The sequence below is a fragment of the Nomascus leucogenys genome, chromosome 8 (assembly GCF_006542625.1).
Source record: "Nomascus leucogenys isolate Asia chromosome 8, Asia_NLE_v1, whole genome shotgun sequence".
NCBI classification, from domain to species: Eukaryota; Metazoa; Chordata; class Mammalia; order Primates; family Hylobatidae; genus Nomascus; species Nomascus leucogenys.
The window spans coordinates 47,546,115-47,568,244 of record NC_044388.1 but is presented as its reverse complement, the minus strand read 5'-3'; the positions used below and the strand labels follow the sequence as shown (position 1 = coordinate 47,568,244).

The 22,130-nt window shown below is 40.9% G+C and overlaps 1 protein-coding gene across 3 annotated transcripts in view; it reads left to right on the top strand.

Moving 5' to 3' along the window:
• RNF170 (ring finger protein 170) overlaps positions 1-22,130 on the top strand; it is a 47,146-nt gene that overhangs the window by 12,514 nt on the left and 12,502 nt on the right. For 2 of the 3 annotated variants that reach the window (XM_030817207.1, XM_030817206.1), the window contains exons 3-4: positions 13,644-13,719; positions 17,833-17,941. In XM_030817207.1, the coding sequence (XP_030673067.1) occupies positions 13,644-13,719; positions 17,833-17,941 (185 nt within the window). Of the gene's footprint in view, positions 1-13,643; positions 13,720-17,453; positions 17,481-17,832; positions 17,942-22,130 lie in introns of those variants that run through there. The other variant, XM_030817208.1, reaches the window with a different exon arrangement.

The window sequence follows — 22,130 nt, the reverse complement described above, 5'->3', positions numbered from 1 at the left end:
AGTAGCTGAAATATGAAATCAAGTTAGGTGTTCACTAGTGAATGAATGAAGAAAATGTGGTGTGAGTGTATAGATCTGTCTGTATACACAATGGAATACTTTTCAGCCCCTAAGAAGGAAGGAAATTCTGCCATTTTCAACAACATGGATGCACCTGGAGGACATGATATTAACTGAAATAAGGCACAGAAAGACAAATACTGCACAATCCCACTTAACTGTAAAATTTAAAACATTTGAATTCACAAGCAGAGAGCGGAATGGTGGCTCTCAGACGATGGAAAGATGTTAGTCAAACAGCACGAAGTTTCAGTTACACAGATGCATTTTTAAAAAGAGAGGCAGGGCGTGGTGGCTCGCGCCTTTAATTCCAGCACTTTGGGAGGCTGAGGCAGGCGGATCACCTGAGGTCAGGAGTTCAAGACCAGCCTGGCCAACATGGTGACCCTGTCTCTACTAAAAATATGAAAATTAGCCAGGTGTGGTGGCATATGCATGTAGTGCCGCTACTCGGGAGGCTGAGGCTGGAGAATTGCTTGAACCCAGGAAGTGGAGGTTGCCGTGAGCCGAGATCGTACCATTGCACTCCAGCCTGGGCGACAAGAGCAAAACTCCATCCTTTTTTTTTTTTTTTGAGACGGAATCTCGCTCTTTCGCCTGACCTCAGGGGATCCACCTGCCCTAGCCTCCCAAAGTGTTGGGATTACAGGCGTGAGCCACCGCGCCCGGCGAAGACTTTTTTTTTTTTTTTGAGACTGAGTCTTGCTCTTTCGCCCAGGCTGGACTGCAGTGGCGCTACCTCGGCTCACTGCAAGCTCCGCCTCCCGGGTTCACGTCATTCTCCTGCCTCAGCCTCCCGAGTAGCCGGATCTATAGGCACCCGCCATCGCGCCTGGCTAATTTTTTGCATTTTTAGTAGAGACGGGGTTTCGCCGTGTTAGCCAGGATGGTCTTGATCTCCTGACCTCGTGATCTGCCCACCTTGGCCTCCCAAAGTGCTGGGATTACAGGCTTGAACCACCGCACCCAGCTATTTTTATTTTAAATATTTTTCTATTATTTTCTGATTTCTCTACTATGAATATGTATTATTTGTATAATAAAAGGTTTTTCTCCACATCTCCAGACTAGAATGATGTTAAGCCCAAACTAAAAAGTTTCCATTTTTGCCGGGCGCAGTGGCTCACGCCTGTAATCCCAACACTTTGGGAAGCTGAGGCAGGTGGATCCCCTGAGGTCAGGAGTTCGAGACCAGCCTGGCCAACATGATGAAACTCCGTCTCTACTCAAAATACAAAAATTAGCCAGGTGTGGTCGTGGGTGCCTGTAATCCCACCTACCCAGGAGGCTGAGGCAGGAGAATCGCTTGAACCCGGGAGGCAGAGGTTGCAGTGAGCTGAGATCACACCACTGCACTCCAGCCCAGGTAACAAGCAAAACTGCATCTCAAAAAAAAACAAGAATTCATTTAATAAGGCAATTGTATATTGTAGATGCTGAAAACTGTGTAGGCTACTTTTATAAAATTAATAGCTAAAGATCAAATCTGCATTATGTTCAGTTTGGGACTAGCATTTTAAGCTGGAAAACATTCAGGGGAGACTGTCAAAATAGGGAAAGCTGTGGAAACAAATCATATAAAATGCTTGAAGGAAGGAGGGATGTCTAGCTTGGGGAAGGGACTCTTGAACAGTAAAACTGTCTTTGTGATGAGGGCTTGGTCTTGTTAAAGAATTAAAATTTTAATTTGTGCAGCAGCAATAGAAAAAAAAAAAGAATTAGAGCCAGGCTCAGTGGCTCATGTCTGTAATCCCAGCACTCTGGGAGGCTGAGGTGGATGGATCACTGGAGGTCAGGAGTTCGAGACCAGCCTGACCAACATTGTGAAACCCTGTCTCTACTGAAAATACAAAAATTAGCTGGGCGTGGTTGTGGACCCCTATAACCCCAGCTACTCAGAGGCTGAGTCAGGAGAATCTCTTGAACCTGGGAGGCGGAGGTTGCTGTGAGCCGAGATCATGCCACTGTACTCCAGCCTGGGTAATCAGTGAAGTAATCATGATTACTGAGGTAATCATGATGTGTTGGGGAAGGGGCGGCATTTGTAGTTTAAAATTCAGACCAATCTCTTTTTTGTAATTTATTTGATGATTTTTAGTCATTATAATTAATTCTGTTTTGGTTTTGTGGTAAAATATATATAACAAAATTTATCATGTAAAACTTTTTAAAAAATATTTTATTTTTTTTTTTAGTAGAGACAGGTTCTCACTATGTTGGTCAGGCTGGTCTTGAACTCCTGGTCTCAAGTGATTCTCCTGCCTTGGCCTCCCAAAGTGCTGGGATTATAGGTGTGAACCATCATGCCCAGACCTTTTTTTTTTTTTTTTTTTTTTTTGAGACAGAGTCTCACTCTGTCACCCAGGCTGGAGTACAGTGGCGCAATCTCGGCTCACTGCAAGCTCTGCCTCCCGGGTTCAAGCGATTCTTCTGCCTCAGCCTCCTGAGTAGCTGGGACTACAGGCACGCACCACCATGCCTGGCTAATTCAGACCATTTTTAAGTGTGTAATTCCGTGGCGTTAAGTACATTCACATTGTTGTGTACCCATCATCACCATCTACTTCTAGAACTTCCTCATCGTCCCAAACTTTATTTTTTTATTTTTAAAATTTAGATTTCGGGGGTGTGTGTGCAGGTCTTTTACATGGGTATATTGTGTAATAGTGATGGCTTCTAGTGAACCCATCACCCAAATAGTGAACACTGTACTCAATAGGTAGTATTTCAACCCTCGCCCCCTTTTAGTCTCCCCACTGAAGTTCCTGATGTCTATTATTTCCATCTTTATGTTTAGCTCCCACTTATAGTCAGAACATGTGATTTTTTTTTTTTTTTCTTGAGACAGGTTCTCTCTTTGGCGCCCAGGCTGGAGTGCAGTGGCACCATCTTTTCTCACTGCAACCTTTGCCCTCCAGGCTGAAATGATCCTCTCACCTCAGCTTCCCATGTAGCTGAGACCACAGGCACACACCACCATGGCCAGCTATTTTTTTGTATTTTTGGTAGAGACAAGGTTTCGCCATGTTGCCCAGGCTGGTCTTGAACTCCTGGGCTCAAGCAATCCACCCACCTCATCCTCCCAAATTTCTGGGATTACAGGTGTGAGCCACTGTGCCTGGCCTGATCATGTGGTGTTTAATCTTCCCTAACAGAAACTTTATGCCCATCTAAGTAACAGCTCCCATGGTTCAGCTCTGGATAACCTGTGTTCTACTTTGTGTCTCCATTAATGAGCCGATTTTATGCACCTCATAAAGTAGAATCATAGAGTATTTGTTCTTTTGTGTTTAACTCGTTTCACTTAGCATAATATTTTCGAAGTTCATTTATGTAGTAACATGTATTAGAATTTCCCTCCTTTTTATCACTAAATAATATTTCATTGGGTATAGTGCTCACACCTGTAATCCTAGCACTTTGGGAGGCTGAGGTGGGAAGATTGCTTGGGCCCAAGAGTTTGAGACTAGCCTGGACAACAGAGCAAGACCTTGTCTCTAAGAAATATTAAAATTTAAAATTTCTCATTGTGTGTACATACCATATTTAGTTTCTCCATTCATCTGTCAATGGTCATTTGAGTTGCTCCCACCTTTTGGCTGTTGTGAATAATGCTGCTAGGAACACTGGTGTACAAGTATCTGTTTGAGTCTGTGTTTTCAACTGGAATTTCTGGATCATAAAGTAATTTCTATGTTTAACATTTTAAGGAACCTCCAGACTGTTTCCCACAGCAGCTGCCCTGCTTTATATTCCCACCAGCAAGGCACCATGGCAGTTTCTCTACATCCTTGCCAACACTGTTATTCTCTATGTGTGTGTGTTTTTTTTTAATAATATCTATCCTTATAGGTATGAAGTAGTAACTCACTGTGGTTTTGATTTGTATTTCCCTACTGAGTAATGATGTTCAGCATCACTTCACATGGTTAGTGGCCATTCGTCTATCTGGTTTTTGAGGTTTCTTTTTGAGATAGGGTCTTACTCTGTTGTCCAGGCTAGAGTATAGTGGCATGATTATGGCTCACTGCAGCCTCAATCTCCCAGGCTCAAGTGATCCTCCCACCTCAGCCTCCCAGGTAGCTGGGGCTATAGGTGTGCACCACCATGCCCAACTAATTTTTGTATTTTTTGTAGAAACGGTGTTTCACCATGTTGCCCAGGCTGGTCTCAAATTCCAGGGCTCAAGCGATCTGCCCACCTCAGCCTCCCAAAGTGCAGAAGTTATAGGCATGAGCCACCGCTCCTTGCCCTAGTATTTGGTTTTCTGTTTCTATATTAATTCACTTAGGAAAATGACCCGCAGCTGCATCCATGTTGCTGCATTCTTTCCTTTTTATGGGTGCATAGTATTCTATGGTGTATATGTACCACATTTTCTTTATCTAGTCTACCATTGATGGGCATGTAGGTTGATTCCATGTCTTTGCTCCTGTAAATAGCAACACCAGAGTTTTGACCTGCTCTGTTTTCATCCTGGGCCAATTCACTCCTCCTTAGGCAACCTGATGGGCCCCTGGTCCTGGGACGTCATCATATTGATGCCAAAGTTAGTGCAGACACCCAAGTGGCATATTGCATTATAGCTTAGAACTCCTGGGCTCAAACGATTCTCCTGCCTCAGCCTCCCGAGTAACTGGGACTACAGGTGTGCACCACCACACCTGGCAGTTTGTCTGTCTTCTATGGAGAATTGACTATTCAAGACCATGGCCCATTTTTGAATCGGGTTGTTTACTTTTTTGTTTTTTAGTTATAAGAGTTCTATATATATTCTGATATTATTATCAGATACAGTCATACCGCATAGATACTTCAGGTTTGGTTTCAGACCACCACAATAAAGCGAATAAAGGGAGTCATATGAATTTTTTGGTTCCCTAGTGCATATAAAAGTTATGTCTATGAAGTGTACAATAGCATTATGTCTAATAAACAACGTACATACTTTAATTATAAAATACTTTATTGCTAAAAAATGCTAACAGTTATCTATCTGAACCTTCAGCAAGTCGTAATGTTTTTGCTGGTGGAAGGTCTTGACTCCATGTTAACGGCTGCCGACTGATCAGCGTGGTGGTTGCCGACAGTTGAGGTGGCTGTGGCAATTTCTTTTTTTTTGAGACAGAGTATCGTTCTATCGCCCAGGCTGGAGTACAGTGGCGTGATCTCAGCTCACTGCAACCTTCACCTCCTGGGTTCAAGCAATTCTCCTCCCTCAGCCTCCTGAGTAGCTGGGATTACAGGTGTGCACCACCATGCCCGGCTAATTTTTGTATTTTTAATAGAGATGGGGTTTCACCATGTTGGTCAGGCTTGTCTTGAACTCCTGACCTCGTGATCTGCCCGCCTCGGCCTCCCAAAGTGCTGGGATTACAGGCATGAGCCACCGCGCCTGGCTGGCAATTTCTTAAAATGAGACAACAAATGAAGTTGACACATTGACTGACTTTTCCTTCCACAAAAGATTTCTCTGTATGTAGCATGTGATGCAGTTGATTGCATATTATCCACAGACTTTCTTTTCAAAACTGGAGTCAGTCCTCTCAAACCCTGCCTGCTTCTGCTCTATCAACTTCATTTATGTAATATTTTAAATCCCTTGTTGTCATCTCAACAATGCTCACAATGTTGTTACCAGGATTAGATTCCATCTTGAGAAACCACTTCTTTTGCTTATCCATAGGAAGCAGCTCCTCATCTGATCAAGTATTGTCATGATGCAGCAGTTTGGTCACATCTTCAGGCTCCACTTCTAATTCTAGTTTCTTTGCTGTTTCCACCATATCTGCAGTGACTTCTTCCTCTGATGTCTTGAACCTCTCAAAGTCATCCATGAGGGCTGGAGTCAACTTCTTCCAAACTCCTGTTAATGTTGATATTTTGATCTCCTCCCATGAATTAAGAATGTTCTTGGCGGGGCATGGTGGTTCACGCCTGTAATTCCAGCACTTTGGGAGGACAAGGCAGGCAGATCACTTGAGGCCAGGAGTTTGAGACCAGCTTGGCCAACATGGGGAAACCCCGTCTCTACCAAAAATACAAAAATTAGCCGGGCGTAGTGGTATGAGCCTGTAATCACAGCTACTGGGGAGGCTGAGGCACAAGAATTGCTTGAACCTGGGAGACAGAGGTTCCGGCAAGCCAAGAGTTTACCACTGTACTCCCAGCTTGGGCAACAGGGCGAGACTCTCTCAAAAAAAAAAAAAAAGTTATTTTATTCTTTATTTATTGTTTTTGAGATGGAGTCTCGCTGTGTTGCCCAGGCTGCAGTGCAGTAGCATGATCTTGGCTCACTGCAACCACCGCCCCACCCCGAGCTCATGCCGTTCTCCTGCCTCAGCCTCCCAAGTAACTGGGACTACAGGCACATGCCACCATGCTTGGCTAATTTTTGTATTTTTAGGAGAGACGAGGTTTCACTGTGTTGGCCAGGCTGGTCTCAAACTCCTGACCTCATGATCCGCCCATCTTGGCCTCCCAAAATGTTGGGATTACAGGCGTAAGCCACCACACCTGGCCAAAAAAAAGAATGTTCTAATGGCATCTAGAATGGGGGATCCTTTCCATAAGGTTTCAATTGATTCCCCAGATCCATCAGAGGAATCACTATCTATGCCAGCTACATAAAGTGTATTTCTTAAGTAATAAAACTTGAAAGTCAAAATAATCCTTGATTTATGGGGCTGCAGAATGGATGCTGTGTTAGGAGACATAAAAAAACATTCATCTCCTTGTACATCTCCGTTAGAGCTCTTGGGTGACCAGGTGTATTGTCAATGAGCAGTGATATTTTCTTTTTAACAAATTTTTTTGTTAATACACTACACAGATGTATGCAGTAATATTTTCAAAGAAAGTCTTTTTTCTGAGCAGTAGGTCTCTCAACAGTGGGTTTAAGTAGTCTGATGTGCTGTTATCCAGGCATTGTTGTTACATTTATAGAGCACAGGCAGAGTAGATGAGCATAATTTTCAAGGGCCCTAGGATTTTCAGAATGGTCAATGAGAATTGGCTGCAACTTAAAGTCACCAGTTGCATTAGCCCCTAACAAGAGAGTCAGCCTGGCCTTTGAAGCTTTGAAGACAGGCATTGACTTCTCCTCTCTAGCTATGAAAGTCCTACATGCCATCTTCTTGCAAGGGAAAACTGTTTCTTCTACATAAAAATGTGTTGTTGAGCATAGCCACCTTCATCAATGATCTTAGCTAGATCTGGATAACTTGCTGCAGCTTCTCCATCAGCACTTACTATTCCATAAAATAAAAGTTTGCACTTCGTCTTTCCTTAAATGTCATGAACCAACCTCTGCTAGCTTTCAACTTTTCTTCTGTAGCTTCCTCTCCTCCCTCAGCTTCACAGAATTGAAGAGAGGGAGGGACTTGCTCTGGATTAGGCTTTGGCTTAAGGAAATCTTGTGGCTGGTTTGATCTTCTATCCAGGGTACTCAAACTTTCTCCATGTCAGCAATAAAGCTGTTTTGCTGTTTTTATCATTTATGTGTTCACTCGAGTAATACTTTTAATGTCCCTCAGGAATTTTTCCTTTTAATTCACAACTTGGCCAACTAGCACAACTTTTGCCCTAGCTTGACTTTTTACATGTCTTTTTCACAAAGCTCAATCATTTCTAGGTTTTATGTGAAGTGAGAGACATGCAAGTCTTCCTTTCACTTGAACACCTAGAGGCCACTATAGAGTTATTTATTAGTTGGCCTAATTTCAATATTGTCAATGCCTCAGGGAATAGGAAGGTCTGAGGAGAGGGAGAGAGACAGGGGAATGGCTGGTCAATAGAGCAGTCACAGCATACACAACGTTGATTGATTGATTGATTGCAAGTATAAGCAAAATGTGACACGGAAACATGAAGCAAGTGCATGCTGTTGGAAAAATGGTGCCAATAGTCTTGCTCAATACAAAGTTGTCACAACCTTCAGTTTGTAAAAAACGCAATATCTGCTAAGTGCAATAAAGTGAAACAAAATAAAATCAGGATTTCCTGTATATGATTTGCCAATATTTTGTCCGTTTCTGTGGATATTCTTCTTACTCTCTTAAGCGCCCTTTGAATACATAGTTTCTGATTTTGAGAAGTCATCTTTGTGTTTTTTTCCTTTTTTTGGCCTGTGCTTTTGTTTTTTTTTTTTTTTTTGAGACAGAGTCTTGCTCTGTCGCCCAGGCTGGAGTGCAGTGGCGCAATCTCGGCTCACTGTAAGCTCCGCCTCCCGGGTTCACGCCATTCTCCTGCCTCAGCCTCTCTGAGTAGCTGGGACTACAGGCGCCTGCCACCACGCCCGGCTAATTTTTTGTCTTTTTGGTAGAGACGGGGTTTCACCGTGGTCTCGATCTCCTGACCTCGTGATCCGCCCGCCTCGGCCTCCCAAAGTGCTGGGATTACAAGCGTGAGCCACCGCGCCCGGCCTGGCCTGTGCTTTTGTCTTATATGTAAGGAATCATTGCCAGAATCCAATGGCGTGAATATTTTCTTGCTTTTTCCTAAAATTTGTATAGTTTTAACTCGTAAGTTTAGCCCTTTGATGCATTTTGAGTTTTTATATTTTTAATATGGATATTCAGTTTTCTGGCACTTATTTGTTGAAAGAGGGTGCTTTCCCTATTGAATGGTCTTGGCACCCTTGTCAAAAAGTATTTGACCATTGTCTCAATCAGTTTGGCTTGTTATAACAAATAACCATAGGCTGGGTGCAGTGGCTCACACCTGTAATCCTAGCACTTTGGGAGCCCGAGGCAGGCAGATAACTTGAGGTCAAGAGTTCAACACCAGCCTGGCCAACATGGGCCAACATGGTGAAACCTCGACTCTACTAAAAATATAAAAATTAACTGGAAATCGCTTGAACCTGGGAGGTGGAAGTTGCAGGGAGCCAAGATCGTGCCACTGCACCCCAGCCTGGCAACAGGGCGAGATCTGTCTCAAAAACAAAAACAGGCCAGGCGCAGTGGCTCACGTCTGCAATCTCAGCACTTTGGGAGGCTGAGGCAGGCGGATCACGAGGTCAGGAAATCGAGACCATCCTGGCTAACACAGTGAAACCCCGACTCTACTAAAAATACAAAAAATTAGCTGGGCTACTCTGGAGGCTGAGGCAGGAGAATGGCATGAACCCGGGAGGCGGAGCTTACAGTGAGCTGAGATGGCGCCGCTGCACCCCAGCCTGAGCGACAGAGCAAGACTCTGTCTCAAAAAAATAAAATAAAATAAAATAAGTCCGGGCACAGTGGCTCACGCCTGTAATCCCAGCACTTTGGAAGTCCGATACGGGCAGATCACGAGGTCAGGAGATCGAGACGATCCTGGCTAACACAGTAAAACCCCGTCTCTGGTAAAAATACAAAAATTAGGGTGTGGTGGCGTGCAGCTATAGTCCCAGCTACTTGGGAGGCTGAGGCAGGAGAATCACTAGAACCCAGGAGGCAGAGGTTGCATTGAGCTGAGATTGTACCATGGCACTCCAGCCTTGGCGACAGAGCAAGACTCCGTCTCCAAAAAAAAAAAAAAAAACCCACAAAAAAACAAATAACCATAAACTGGGTGGCTTAAACAATAAACATTTATATTTCTCACAGTTCGAGAGGCTGGGAGGTCTTAAGATCAAGGTGTTGTCAGATCTGGTGTCTAGCGAGACTCGGCTTCATTTTTTTAGATGATGGTTTTCTTGTTGTGTCTTTACATGGAAGAGAGTAGAGCAGGGAGCAGGTTATCTCATGTCTCTTTTTATAATGGCACTGATCCTATCACAAGGGTACCACCCTCATGACTTAATTACCTCCCAAAGGTTTTGTCTCCAAATACCATTATCATGGGAGTTACAGGCAGTATTCAGCAGCTTGGGCTCTTTGTTCTTGTTGTTTGGCTTCACAACAAGATGTAGGAATTCTTAAATCTGGTGGTAGAATATTTTTTAAAATATATTCAATTTAAATATATTTTTAAAATATATATTAAATATTTTTATATTTAATATACATTAAATATATAGAATATTTAATGTATATTTAATATACATTAAATATATAGAATATTTAATGTATATTTAATATACATTAAATATATAGAATATTTAATGTATATTTAATATACATTAAATATATAGAATATTTAATGTATATTTAATATACATTAAATATATAGAAAATGTATATTTAATATACATTAAATATATAGAAAATGTATATTTAATATACATTAAATATATAGAAAATGTATATTTAATATACATTAAATATATAGAAAATGTATATTTAATATACATTAAATATATAGAAAATGTATATTTAATGTATATTTAATATATATAATATACATTAAATATATAGAATATTTAATGTATATATAATATACATTAAATATATAGAATATTTAATGTATATATAATATACATTAAATATATAGAATATTTAATGTATATTTAATATACCTTAAATATATAGAATATTTAATGTATATTTAATATACCTTAAATATATAGAATATTTAATGTATATTTAATATACCTTAAATATATAGAATATTTAATGTATATTTAATATACCTTAAATATATAGAATATTTAATGTACATTTAATATACCTTAAATATATAGAATATTTAATGTAATTTAATATACCTTAAATATATAGAATATTTAATGTACATTTAATATACCTTAAATATATAGAATATTTAATGTAATTTAATATAAATATATAAATATTTAATGTAATTTAATATACCTTAAATATATAGAATATTTAATGTACATTTAATATACCTTAAATATATAGAATATTTAATGTACATTTAATATACCTTAAATATATAGAATATTTAATGTACATTTAAATAAAAAAAAAAAAAAAATATACCTTAAATATATAGAATATTTAATGTACATTTAATATACCTTAAATATATAGAATATTTAATGTACATTTAATATACCTTAAATATATAGAATATTTAATGTACATTTAATATACCTTAAATATATAGAATAATATACATTTAATATATAGAATATTTAATATATATTTAATATACCTTAAATATATAGAATATTTAATATATATTTAATATACCTTAAATATATAGAATATTTAATATATATTTAATATACCTTAAATATATAGAATATTTAATATATTTAATATACCTTAAATATATAGAATATTTAATATACCTTAAATATATAGAATATTTAATATACCTTAAATATATAGAATATTTAATATATTTAATATACATTAAATATATAGAATATTTAATATATTTAATATACATTAAATATATAGAATATTTAATATATTTAATATACATTAAATATATAGAATATTTAATATATATTTTAAAAATATATTTAAATAGAATATATTTTAAAAAATATTCTACCACCAGATTTAAGAATTCCTACATCTTCTTTCTTATAGAAACAAGCCAGAGGAGAGGCTTTCCAGTCACATGGTTCATGTCTGTACTCTGAAACGTCATCACGATTTTTTTTCCAATGAAAAGGGAATGGTTTTCTACTCTCAAAGAATGGAGAAATGCCATTTAGCTAGGTATTCACTGGTATTTAAATGAGATGGTTCCTCTGCTAGTTAGATTGCTCCTTGACAGGGTGCTTTCATATAGTGAGTGCTTTCTTTCACAGATCATCTGTTCAATCATAAGCATGTGCCTTATTTTAAAATGAAGAATGCATCAAGCTTTAACAGGTTTAGGCCGAGCGCGGTGGCTCACGCCTGTAATCCCTATGTTTTGGGAGGCCGTGGCAGGCAGATCACCTAAAGTCCGGATCGAGACCAGCCTGGCCAACATGGTGAAACCCCCATCTCTACTAAAAATACAAAAATTAGCCAGGCGTGGTGGCACGTGCCCGTAATCCCAGCTACTCAGGAGGCTGAGGCAAGAGAATTGCTTGAACTTGGGAGGCAGAGGTTACAGTGAGTTGAGATTGTGCCACCGCACTCCAGCCTGGGTGACAGAGGGAGACTCCGTTGCAACAACAACAAAATAAGATTTAACAGGTTTAAACAGAGTTCAAATTGTTTCATTGTTTAGATATTTGACTTTAAATTTCTTTTATGTCTTCTCTGAACTAACAGTTATATTTAGTTGACTTCTTCTAAAATTTGCATTTTTTTGCTAACAATTGAATAATCACAGGATGGATTTCTATACTTTTCCCTATCACATTCAGATATGAGAGTTCTTACCTCTGTTGGATATTGGCTTACCCGGAGAGTAAAGGCTCTTCTATAGAGTAACCCTGGGACTGTGTAGACTTAAAATATTCTTGTTCAAGACATTTACGTTTAGAAGATACATCAATAGTCAAATGAAATTAAGCTGTGATAACATGTAACGCTTCGCCCCCACCCTACCTACCAGCCTGACCAACACATCTTTCTATTTTTTTTTTTTTTTTTAAGACAGAGTTTTGCTCTTGTTGCCCAGGCTGGAGTGCAATGGTGCGATCTCGGCTCACCACAACCTCCACCTCCCGTGTTCAAGCGATTCTTCTGCCTCAGCCTTCTGAGTAGCTGAGATTACAGGCATTCGCCACCAAGCCCGGCTAATTTTATATTTTTAATAGAGACAGGGTTTCTCCATGTTGGTCAGGCTGGTCTCGAACTCCTGACCTCAGGTGATCCACCCACCTCAGCCTCCCAAAGTGCTGGGATTACAGGCATGAGCCACCGTGCCCGGCCAACATCTGACTTTCGATGTGGGATGTTTTATCCCATCCATTTATATTAACCGCTAACTGCATGCCTTTGATTCACCATTTTAATTGTTAATGTCAAGATATTAGTGACATGTTAAGTTTTGGCTTTTCTTCCTTTTTTTTTTTTTTTGAGATGGAGTCTCACTGTTGTTGGCCCAGGCTGGAGTGCAATGGTGTGATCTCAGCTCACTGCAACCTCTGCTTCCCAGGTTCCAGCAATTCTCCTGCCTCAGCCTCCTGAGTAGCTGAGATTACAGGTGCCCGTCACCAAGCCTGGCTAATTTTTGTATTTTTAGTAAAGGCAGGGTTTCACCATGTTGGCCAGGCTGGTCTCAAACTCCTGGCCTCAGGTGATCCACCCGCCTTGGCCTCCGAAAGTGCTGGGATTACAGGCGTGAGCCACCACACCCGGCCAAGTTTTGGCTTTTCTACATTAAATTTAGTTTCTACTCTGTTCCCCTCCCCTAATACCTGAAAATTAGGAGAAGGATCTAATTAGATGTGGAAAAGCGTTCAAATGCATAATAGTAGGTAAAATTAGATAGCTGCTTATTTTGAAGAAATTTCACCAAAGAAACAAATGTTCTTTACATTATTTGTAAGCTTCCATTTACAATAGATTTCCAAGGTATTTTACCATTTGCTGCTTAAACCTGAAATTGGCTAATGATCAGTGATCTCAGAAGAACTCACCACAGGATAGCCTGAAACGTACAGTCCTAGAAGTGAAGTGCTTGTATGCCATCAATTACATTAATTACCAGTAGTTATAAGTCAGAAAGTAGACCCGTGAAGAAAATAGATTCATATGATAATGTTTTCTATTCAAAATTTATTATATTCTATTCAACAGAAATGTACATCAAAACATTCACCCAGAAAACCAGGAGCTAGTAAGGGTACTTCGAGAACAGCTTCAAACAGAACAGGTATTGTATATGTATTTATTTGAAGAGTAGATGTGATAGCTCCCTTTGCATGTGAAATTGTGATAAAACATTAGTAAATTACTTTTTGGAAACACGGGCTTCTTTCCGGCTTCAAATTACCTTATATTATTTTATAGATTGTATATTTGCAAGAATGGGCAAATTGCCTAGCCTTAATCTATTCAGATGTCTTCATGTTTATTATTAATTTGCTTTAAAAGATAGCAGTTTTCTTATTATTTATTAGTGTAGAAATAATTGCTGTCTAATTGACCTTAATGAAATGTAGTAGAAAAAACATTTTTTCTGACATATACTCGTTAATATCTACAAAGAAATAACTAGAAGAGGTGGCTGTTTTGTTTTTTTTTCTCCTTTTTTCTTCAGTTGTCAAAGTTATAACAACAAAACTAGTTAGGCAAAGAAAAAAACTAACTTTTCTTCTGTTTGTTCTTTGCTTTTTACCAGATGGAATCTCTAAGCATTGGAGATATACTTTATGAAGCCTGGAATAAATAGGATATTTTACACCTTCATGCTGAGATACCTAACATCAAGAAACAAAATTAAAAATTCCTTTCCTACTGATCAAACTTTAGTTCCAATAAGTGTTCTGTTTTTTTTTTTATAAAAAAGAGACAGGGTCTCACTATGTTGCCCCGGCTGCTGTCCAACTTTTGAGCTCAAGCGGTCCTCTCACCTCAGCCTCCCAAAGTGCTGGGATTAGTCTGGGCATAGTGGCTCACACCTGTAATCCCAGCACTTTGGGAGGCCGAGGCGGGAGAATCACTTGAGCTTAGGAGTCCGAGACCAGTTTGGGCAACATGACAAAACTCTGTCTCTATTAAAAATACAAAAGCTAGCTGGGTATGGTGGCACACAGCTATAGTCCCAGCTACTCAGGAGGCTGAGGTGGGAGGATCCCTTGAGCCTGGGAGGTTGAGGCTACAGTGAGCTGTGCTTGCTTCACTAAAACCAAAGTGCTGGGATTATAAGCGTGAGCCCACCATGCCTGGCCCCAATAAGGGTTTTAGAATTTATCTATTCACCAGATATTTTTTGAACATCTACCACATGCCATACATTTTCTAGGCATTGGGAATTCAATTGTGAATTAAACAGACAAAAATTCCTACCCTCTTGGAACTTATATTCATTGATACAAGAATAACTTAAGCAGGGCAAGGAGCAGTGGCTCATGCCTGTAATCCCGGCACTTTGGGAGGCCAAGGCGAGCGGATCACGAGGTCAAGAGATCAAGACCATCCTGCCCAACATGGTGAAACCCCGTCTCTACTAAAAATACAAAAATTGGCCGGGTGTGGTGGCGCACACCTCTTGTCCCAGCTACTTGGGAGGCTGAGGCAGGAGAATCACTTGAACCCGGGAGGCGGAGGTTGTAGTGAGCTGAGATTGCGCCACTGCACTCCAGCCTGGTGACAGAGAGTGAGACTCTGTTTAAAAAAAACAGAATAGTTTAAGCCTATTAGTACTACTGTGTTCTGTAACAATTGTTACCCATAATTCATGTTGAGATAGTGTTTTATAATTTACAAAGTGATTTCCCAAACAACAATCGTAGTTAATCTTTAGACATAAGTAAGGCAACTATTATTATTCTCATTAACATATGAGACTGCTAAGATTTGCTAACACTCACACTAGCGATTTCATGACTGGGTTCAGCTATGGAGGGGCCCCAGATTGAGGTGAATCTTCTAGGTCTCCTTGCAGCAGTGTCCACTCATCTGCCTCACCTCTTCCTGAGGCCCAGCACACAGCTCTCAGAGTGAAAATAAGGCTGGTGATGTAGTCTGTTCTGTGCTGTCCAGTATGGCAGCTACCAGCCACCTGTGGCTATTCAAGTGAGTTAAAATTAAACACAATCTGAAATTAAGTCTTTCAGTCACACGGGCCACATTTCAAATACACAATGGCCACATGTGGCTCATGGCTACTGTACTGGACAGCATTGATAAAGATTTCAATTATTGCAGAAAGTTCTATTGGACAGCACTGTCAATTGGTTTTTGTCAATTTCTTTAAAAATTAGTAAGGAGAAGGCTGGGCGCGGTGGCTCACTCCTGTAATCCCAGCACTTTGGGAGGCTGAGGCGGGCAGATCGCCTGAGGTCAGGAGTTCAAGACCACGCTGGGCAACATGGCGAAACCCCGTCTCTACTAAAAATACAAATTTAGCCGGGCGCTTGTAATCCCAGCTACTCCAGAGGCTGAAGCGGGAGAATCATTTGAACCCAGGAGGCAGAGGTTTCAGTGAGCGGAGATTGTGCCACTGCACTCCAGCCTGGGTGACAGAGCGAGACTCTGTCTCTAAGAAAAAACAAAGTAGAGAAGGGAACATAAAGTGCTGTACGCTTTTTGTAGCATTAGAACTGACATAAAGGCCAGGCGCAGTGGCTCACGCCTGTAATCCCAGCACTTTGGGAGGCCGAGGCGGATGGATCACGAGGTCAGGAGATCGAGACCATCCTGGCTAGCACGGTGAAACCCCGTCTCTAATAAAAATACAAAAAATTAGCCGGGCACGGTGGCGGGCGCCTGTAGTCCCAGCTACTCGGGAGGCTGAGGCAGGAGAATGGCGTGAACCCAGGAGGCGGAGCTTGCAGTGAGCGGAGATCGCGCCACTGCACTCCAGCCTGGGCAACAGAGCAAGACTCCACCTCAAAAAAAAAAAAAAAAAAAAAAGAACGGACATAAATGACTATAACATCAAGGTGTAGCCTTGGATCACTGAATATTCTGGTGATTTAAGACTGTTTTGGAAGTATGAAATTTTAGTTACATTGATTATTATTTAAATTTATTAAATTTATTAAGTGGCAAAAATCTGATTCACTTAAGAACAGTTCCTATTTAGTAAACTTAATACTTTTTTCTGTAATTAGATATTTTTCATGCTAGCAACTTTATCTGTGCTAGGTTCCATTAAAACAAGTTTTGATAAATATTTTTACAATACAATAACATAAAATATATGTTATGTAGGCACTTTTTTTTTTTTGAGACAGGGTCTCTGTTGCCCAGGCAGGAGTATAGTGGTGCGATCTCGGCTCATTGCAGATCCACCTCTTGAGTTCAAGTGATTTTCCCACCTCACCCTCCCAAGTAGCTGAGACTACAGGTGCACGCCACAATGCCCAGCTAATTTTTGTATTTTGTAGTAGAGACAGGGTTTCACCATGTTGACCAGGCTGGTCTCAAACTCCTGACCTCAAGTGATCCACCCACCTCAGCCACCCAAAGTGCTGGGGTTACAGGTGTGAGCCACCATGCCCGGCCATGTAGACACTTTTCTAGGTCCTGAGGTACAATGAGTCCTACAGATAAATCCCTTGCCCTCATGATCCATCCTAGTGAGGCCTTTGATATCTAGATGTTTCTTGCATATGTGCAACACTTTTAAAATGAAAAAGACGTTGAAAATGAAAAAAGTGAAGACTTAGAAAACAGTTTGACATTTGATATTTTTTTCTTTTTGAGACAGGGTCTCGCTCTGTCACCTAGGCTGGAGTGCAGTGGTGCAGTCACGGCTCACTGCAGCTTCAACCTACCAGGCTCAGGTGACCTCCCACCTCAGTCTCCCAAGTAGCTGGGACTATAGGCGCATGCCACCAGCACTCCTGGCTAATTTTTCTATTTTTTGTAGAGATGGGGTTTTGCCATGTTGCCCAGGCTCATCTGGAACTCCTGGGCTCAAGTGATCCACTTGCCTCGGCCTCCCAAAGTGCTGGGATTACAGGCGTGAGTCACCGCACCCGACCTCAACATTTATTATTGTTAGCTTATGCACTAGCTCAGCCTTGTGTTACTCAGAATAATTTACTTATTCCAGTAGAGTAAAAGATGAACTCTTGAGTTAATGTAAGTTTTTGTCTTTAAATTGTGTTTAGGAAGGAAAGTGGAGACCATGCAGCTTAAATAAAAACAATATAGCCTCATAACATTCTTAAAATTATAACCTTAAACTATTGCACATTTACAGTTTGATGAGGGTTACACACTGCTGACTCTGTTCTCGAATATAATTTAACATGAGATACTGTTGAGGGCTACATGTGTTGTGTTCCAATGTGTGCACCTGTGTTCTTATTAGGATGCACCTGCTGCTGCTCGACAGCAGTTCTACACTGACATGTACTGTCCCATCTGCCTGCACCAAGCCTCCTTCCCGGTGGAGACCAACTGTGGACATCTTTTTTGTGGTAAGCAAACAACACTGTACTTGGGAAAAGTGACTGTGTAGACCAAGACCTCTATGTGTACAAAGGCTGGATTCCTAATTTTCTCTTTGTCATATTTTGTATTTTGTGAGTAGGGTAGATTACCTCTGATATCCTGCAACTTGTCAACCAAGTATACGTAGCATCTAAATGATATACTTACTTATTTATTTTCTATTTAGTGTGTCCATGTAGCAGCTATGGGTTCAGAGGTTAAAGAAACTATTCAGCTTCCCCATAAACAGAAATGTGTTTCTTTAGACAGTAGTTCAAGTAGATCCATAGCATGAGGGATTCACTGAGTCCCTCTTTGTTCATCACTTTTTGGGAGTTTCATTTATTATTCATCCTTCCCAGGGCAGGAAGGTTCTTCTCTCAAGAATCTGCCCAAGACCCTGCCTTAGCCCTCCTGCCTCTTTTGACTCTGAGTTTGTACCAAAAGTCTTAAAGGCCTTAATCTCAGTCTGTTTGTCTCTGTCTCTGTCTCTCTCTCAACCTCTTGAGGTCTAATGAGGGAGAATGAGAATCCTAGAGTATACCTTGGGGTAAGAAGGGAATAATTTCACACTTACTTAGTATCAGGAAGGAGTGCTCTCCACAACTCCTCATTTTTCCTGAATCTGCAGATTCAGGAATATCTTCTATGGCTTCTTATGCCATAGAAGATTGAGGGGCAAAGTATCAGTTATTACATGCCTATGTATTGGACATTAATGTACTTCATCTAACCCCACCTATGAGGAAACAGGCTTTAGAGATGTGAAGAAATTTTACGAAGAGGCCAGGCGCTGTGGCTCACGCCTGTAATCTCAGCACTTTGGGAGGCTAAGGCAGGAGGATTGCTTGAGCCCAGGAGTTGGAGGCCAGCCTGGGCAACATAGGGAGACCCTGTCTCCACAAAAAATAAGAAATTAGTCAGGCGCAATAGGTCACATGTGCAATCCCAGCTACTGGGGAGGCTGAGGTAGGAGAATCGCTTGAGCCGAGGAGCTTGAGGCTGCAATGAACTGTGATCATGCTATTGCACTCCAGCATGGGCAGCACAGCAAGATCCTGTCTCAAAAAATAATAATAATACATTTTACAAAGAGTAGCCCAGCTGTTAAGTGACAGAGCCAACTTTTTTTTTTTTTTAAATGGAGTCTCGCTTTGTCGCCCAGGCTGGAGTGCAATGGTGCGATCTCTGCTCACTGCAATCTCTGCCTCCCAGGTTCAAACGATTCTCCTGCCTCAGCCTCCCAAGCAGCTGGGATTATAGGCACCTGCCACCATGCCCAGCTAATTTTTGTATTTTTGTAGAGACGGGGTTTCACCATGTTGGCCAGACTGGTCTCAAACTCCTGACATCGTGATCCGCCCACCTCAGCCTCCCAAAGTGCGGGGATTACAGATGTGAGCCACTGAACCCAGCCCAGACAGAGTCAAATTTTTAAACCTAGGTTTATCTTCAATCCCTGTGCTCAGTTCTGCATGATTAGTGGTTCATACAATAGTAAACACTCGACACCACTTCGATTTGTCCAATCACTAGACCTAGTTTTTTATTGTTTCTTTCTGTTTAAACAGTTGTGTTCAAGATAGGGTATTATGGCTCCCAAAATGTAGGAAATTTTCATATAGGGACTAATTTAAAATGTAGCATATAATCATCCTATAAATTGTGTTGGCCCTTTTGTCTAACTTCATAGTATAGAATTATTAGATACAGTGTTATTTGTGCAGTTGGAGATGGCATATTTGGAACCCATACCATGTAATGGCAGGGTTTTCTGTACCTTGTGCTCTTTCAGTAATCCAATCTCATCATTGCTTCATCCACTCATTCCAGTCTCTTCTTTAAGGTTTTCACTTAAGTAGCTAACAAAGTATAAAACGCTTATTTCAGTTTTTATCTTTTAATTTTCTATTGGAAATGCTAATCACCAGGGAAGTTATGAAAGATTGGGCAGGGAAAATTAAATGGGCATCAGAGAAGGCAGATATGTTTCTCCTCTTGAACCTAATCCACATGACACTCCTTTCCGACATTTGCTCTTGCTGTTCTTAAAACCGGAAGTGTCCTCCCTCCTGTTTTCTGCCTATCTAAATCTCATCTGTCCTATGAAGTTCAGTTCAAATCCTTTCTTCTCTACAAGTTAGTTTCTAATGCATACTTCTTTGCACTCCTTTTTTGTATTTCTTTTTCTTTTTTTTTTGAGACAGAGTCTTGCTCTGTCGCCCAGGCTGGAGTGCAGTGGCACGATCTCGGCTCACTGCAAGCTCCGCCTCCCGGGTTCACACCATTCTCCTGCCTCAGCCTCCTGAGTAGCTGGGACTACAGGCGCCTGCCACCGTGCCTGGCTAATTTTGTGCATTTTTTAGGAGAAACGGGGTTTCACCATGTTAGCCAGGATGGTCTTGATCTCCTGACCTCGTGATCCACCCGCCTCGGCCTCCTAAAATGCTGGGATTACAGGTGTGAGCCACCGCCTGGCCTTTTTTTTTTTTTTTTTTTTTTTTTTTGAGATGGAGTTTCACTCTTGTTGCCCAGGCTGGAGTGCAATGGCGCAATCTTGGCTCACTGCAACCTCCACCTCCCAGGTTCAAGCGATTCTCCTGCATCAACCTCCCAAGTAGCTGGGATTACAGGCATGCACCACCAAGCCTGGCTAATTTTGTATTTTTAGTAGAGACAGGGTTTCTCCATGTTGGTCAGGCTGGTCTCGAACTCCCAACCTCAGGTGACCCGCCTGCCTCGGCCTCCCAAAGTGCTGGGATTACAGGCGTGAGCCACTGTGCCTGGCCCTTTTTTGTATTTCAAGTTAATATTACACAGTTGAAGATTTGCCTTCTACGTTGATTTGAGTATGTCAACTTGGTCTCCTCAACTGGATTGCCATTGCTTGTTCTGAATTCTGAACACTTATTTGATCTGGAGGAATAAGGAACACATGAGGGCTAAGCCAGGTTGCTCAGGCAAGAGCAGGAATACACAGAGTTTCCTGGAGAGAGAAGGGCCACCTAGTTCAGCCCTTAGCACTTAGTTCAGATTCACAGTGAGACCTGGATAGTTGAAGATGCAAGTGTCCTACAAAAAAGAAAGTGGATTGGCCCCTTAAATCCCAGACAGTATTCAAAACTATTCCTTCACCTGTTATTGGCCTGAAGTTTGGTGCTTATACAGTTGGCACACCTGTGCCTTCTTGAGGTCGCCAGACTCTTCCTTTAGGCTGTGTTGCCCATCTTCGGCTGGCTTGCTGCTCATTAATACCTTCAAGCAGAAAAATCCAATTCATCTAGTCCAAGAGTTCATTCAATTCTTGAACTGGATTCTAAACTTCATTAGGGCAGAGCATATAATCTTTTTGTGTCCTTTGATTCCTTGCTTGTACTATTTTTTTTTTTTCTGAGATGGAGTCTCACACTGTCACCGGGCTATAGTGCAGGGGCGTAATCTCAGCTCACTGCAACCTCCACCTCCCAGATTCAAGCAATTCTCCTTGCCTCAGCCTCCCAAGTAGCTGGGATTTACAGGCACCCACCACCACCCCTGGCTAATTTTTTGTATTTTTGTAGAGACGAGGTTTCACTATGTTGGCCAGGCTGGTCTCGAACTCCTGACCTCGTGATCCACCCACCTCAGCCACCCATAGTGCTGGGATTAGAGGCGTGAGCCACTGCGCCTGGCCACTTGTACTATTAATACCTAATTACTATTAGTTAATACATTGATAATTTGGTTTTCTAAACTCTTTTCAAAGTTGTGTTTTGTAACATATCAAATTTAGAACAGAAAATTTATGCTCTGATTTGTTGGTTGTTATATTTACAATGATGTTTAATTATTGTTTTATTTATATTTCATAGGAAATATAATGCTTTGTATGAAACTTCATAGTATTAAGGCAGTTAATATATACTTGCTTTTGATTGTGTACAACTGTAGCTTAACTTGGAGGTTTTTTTTTTTAAGACAGAGTCTTGCTTTGTTGCCCAGGCTGGAGTGCAGTGACATGATCTCAGCTCATTGCAATCTCCACCTCCTGGGTTCAAGTGATTCTCCTGCCTCAGCCTCCCAAGTAGCTGGGATTACAGGTGTGTGCCACCGCACCCGGCTAATTTTTGTATTTTTTAGTAGAGACGGGGTTTCACCATGTTGGCCACCTTGGTCTCAAACTCCTGATCTCAAGTG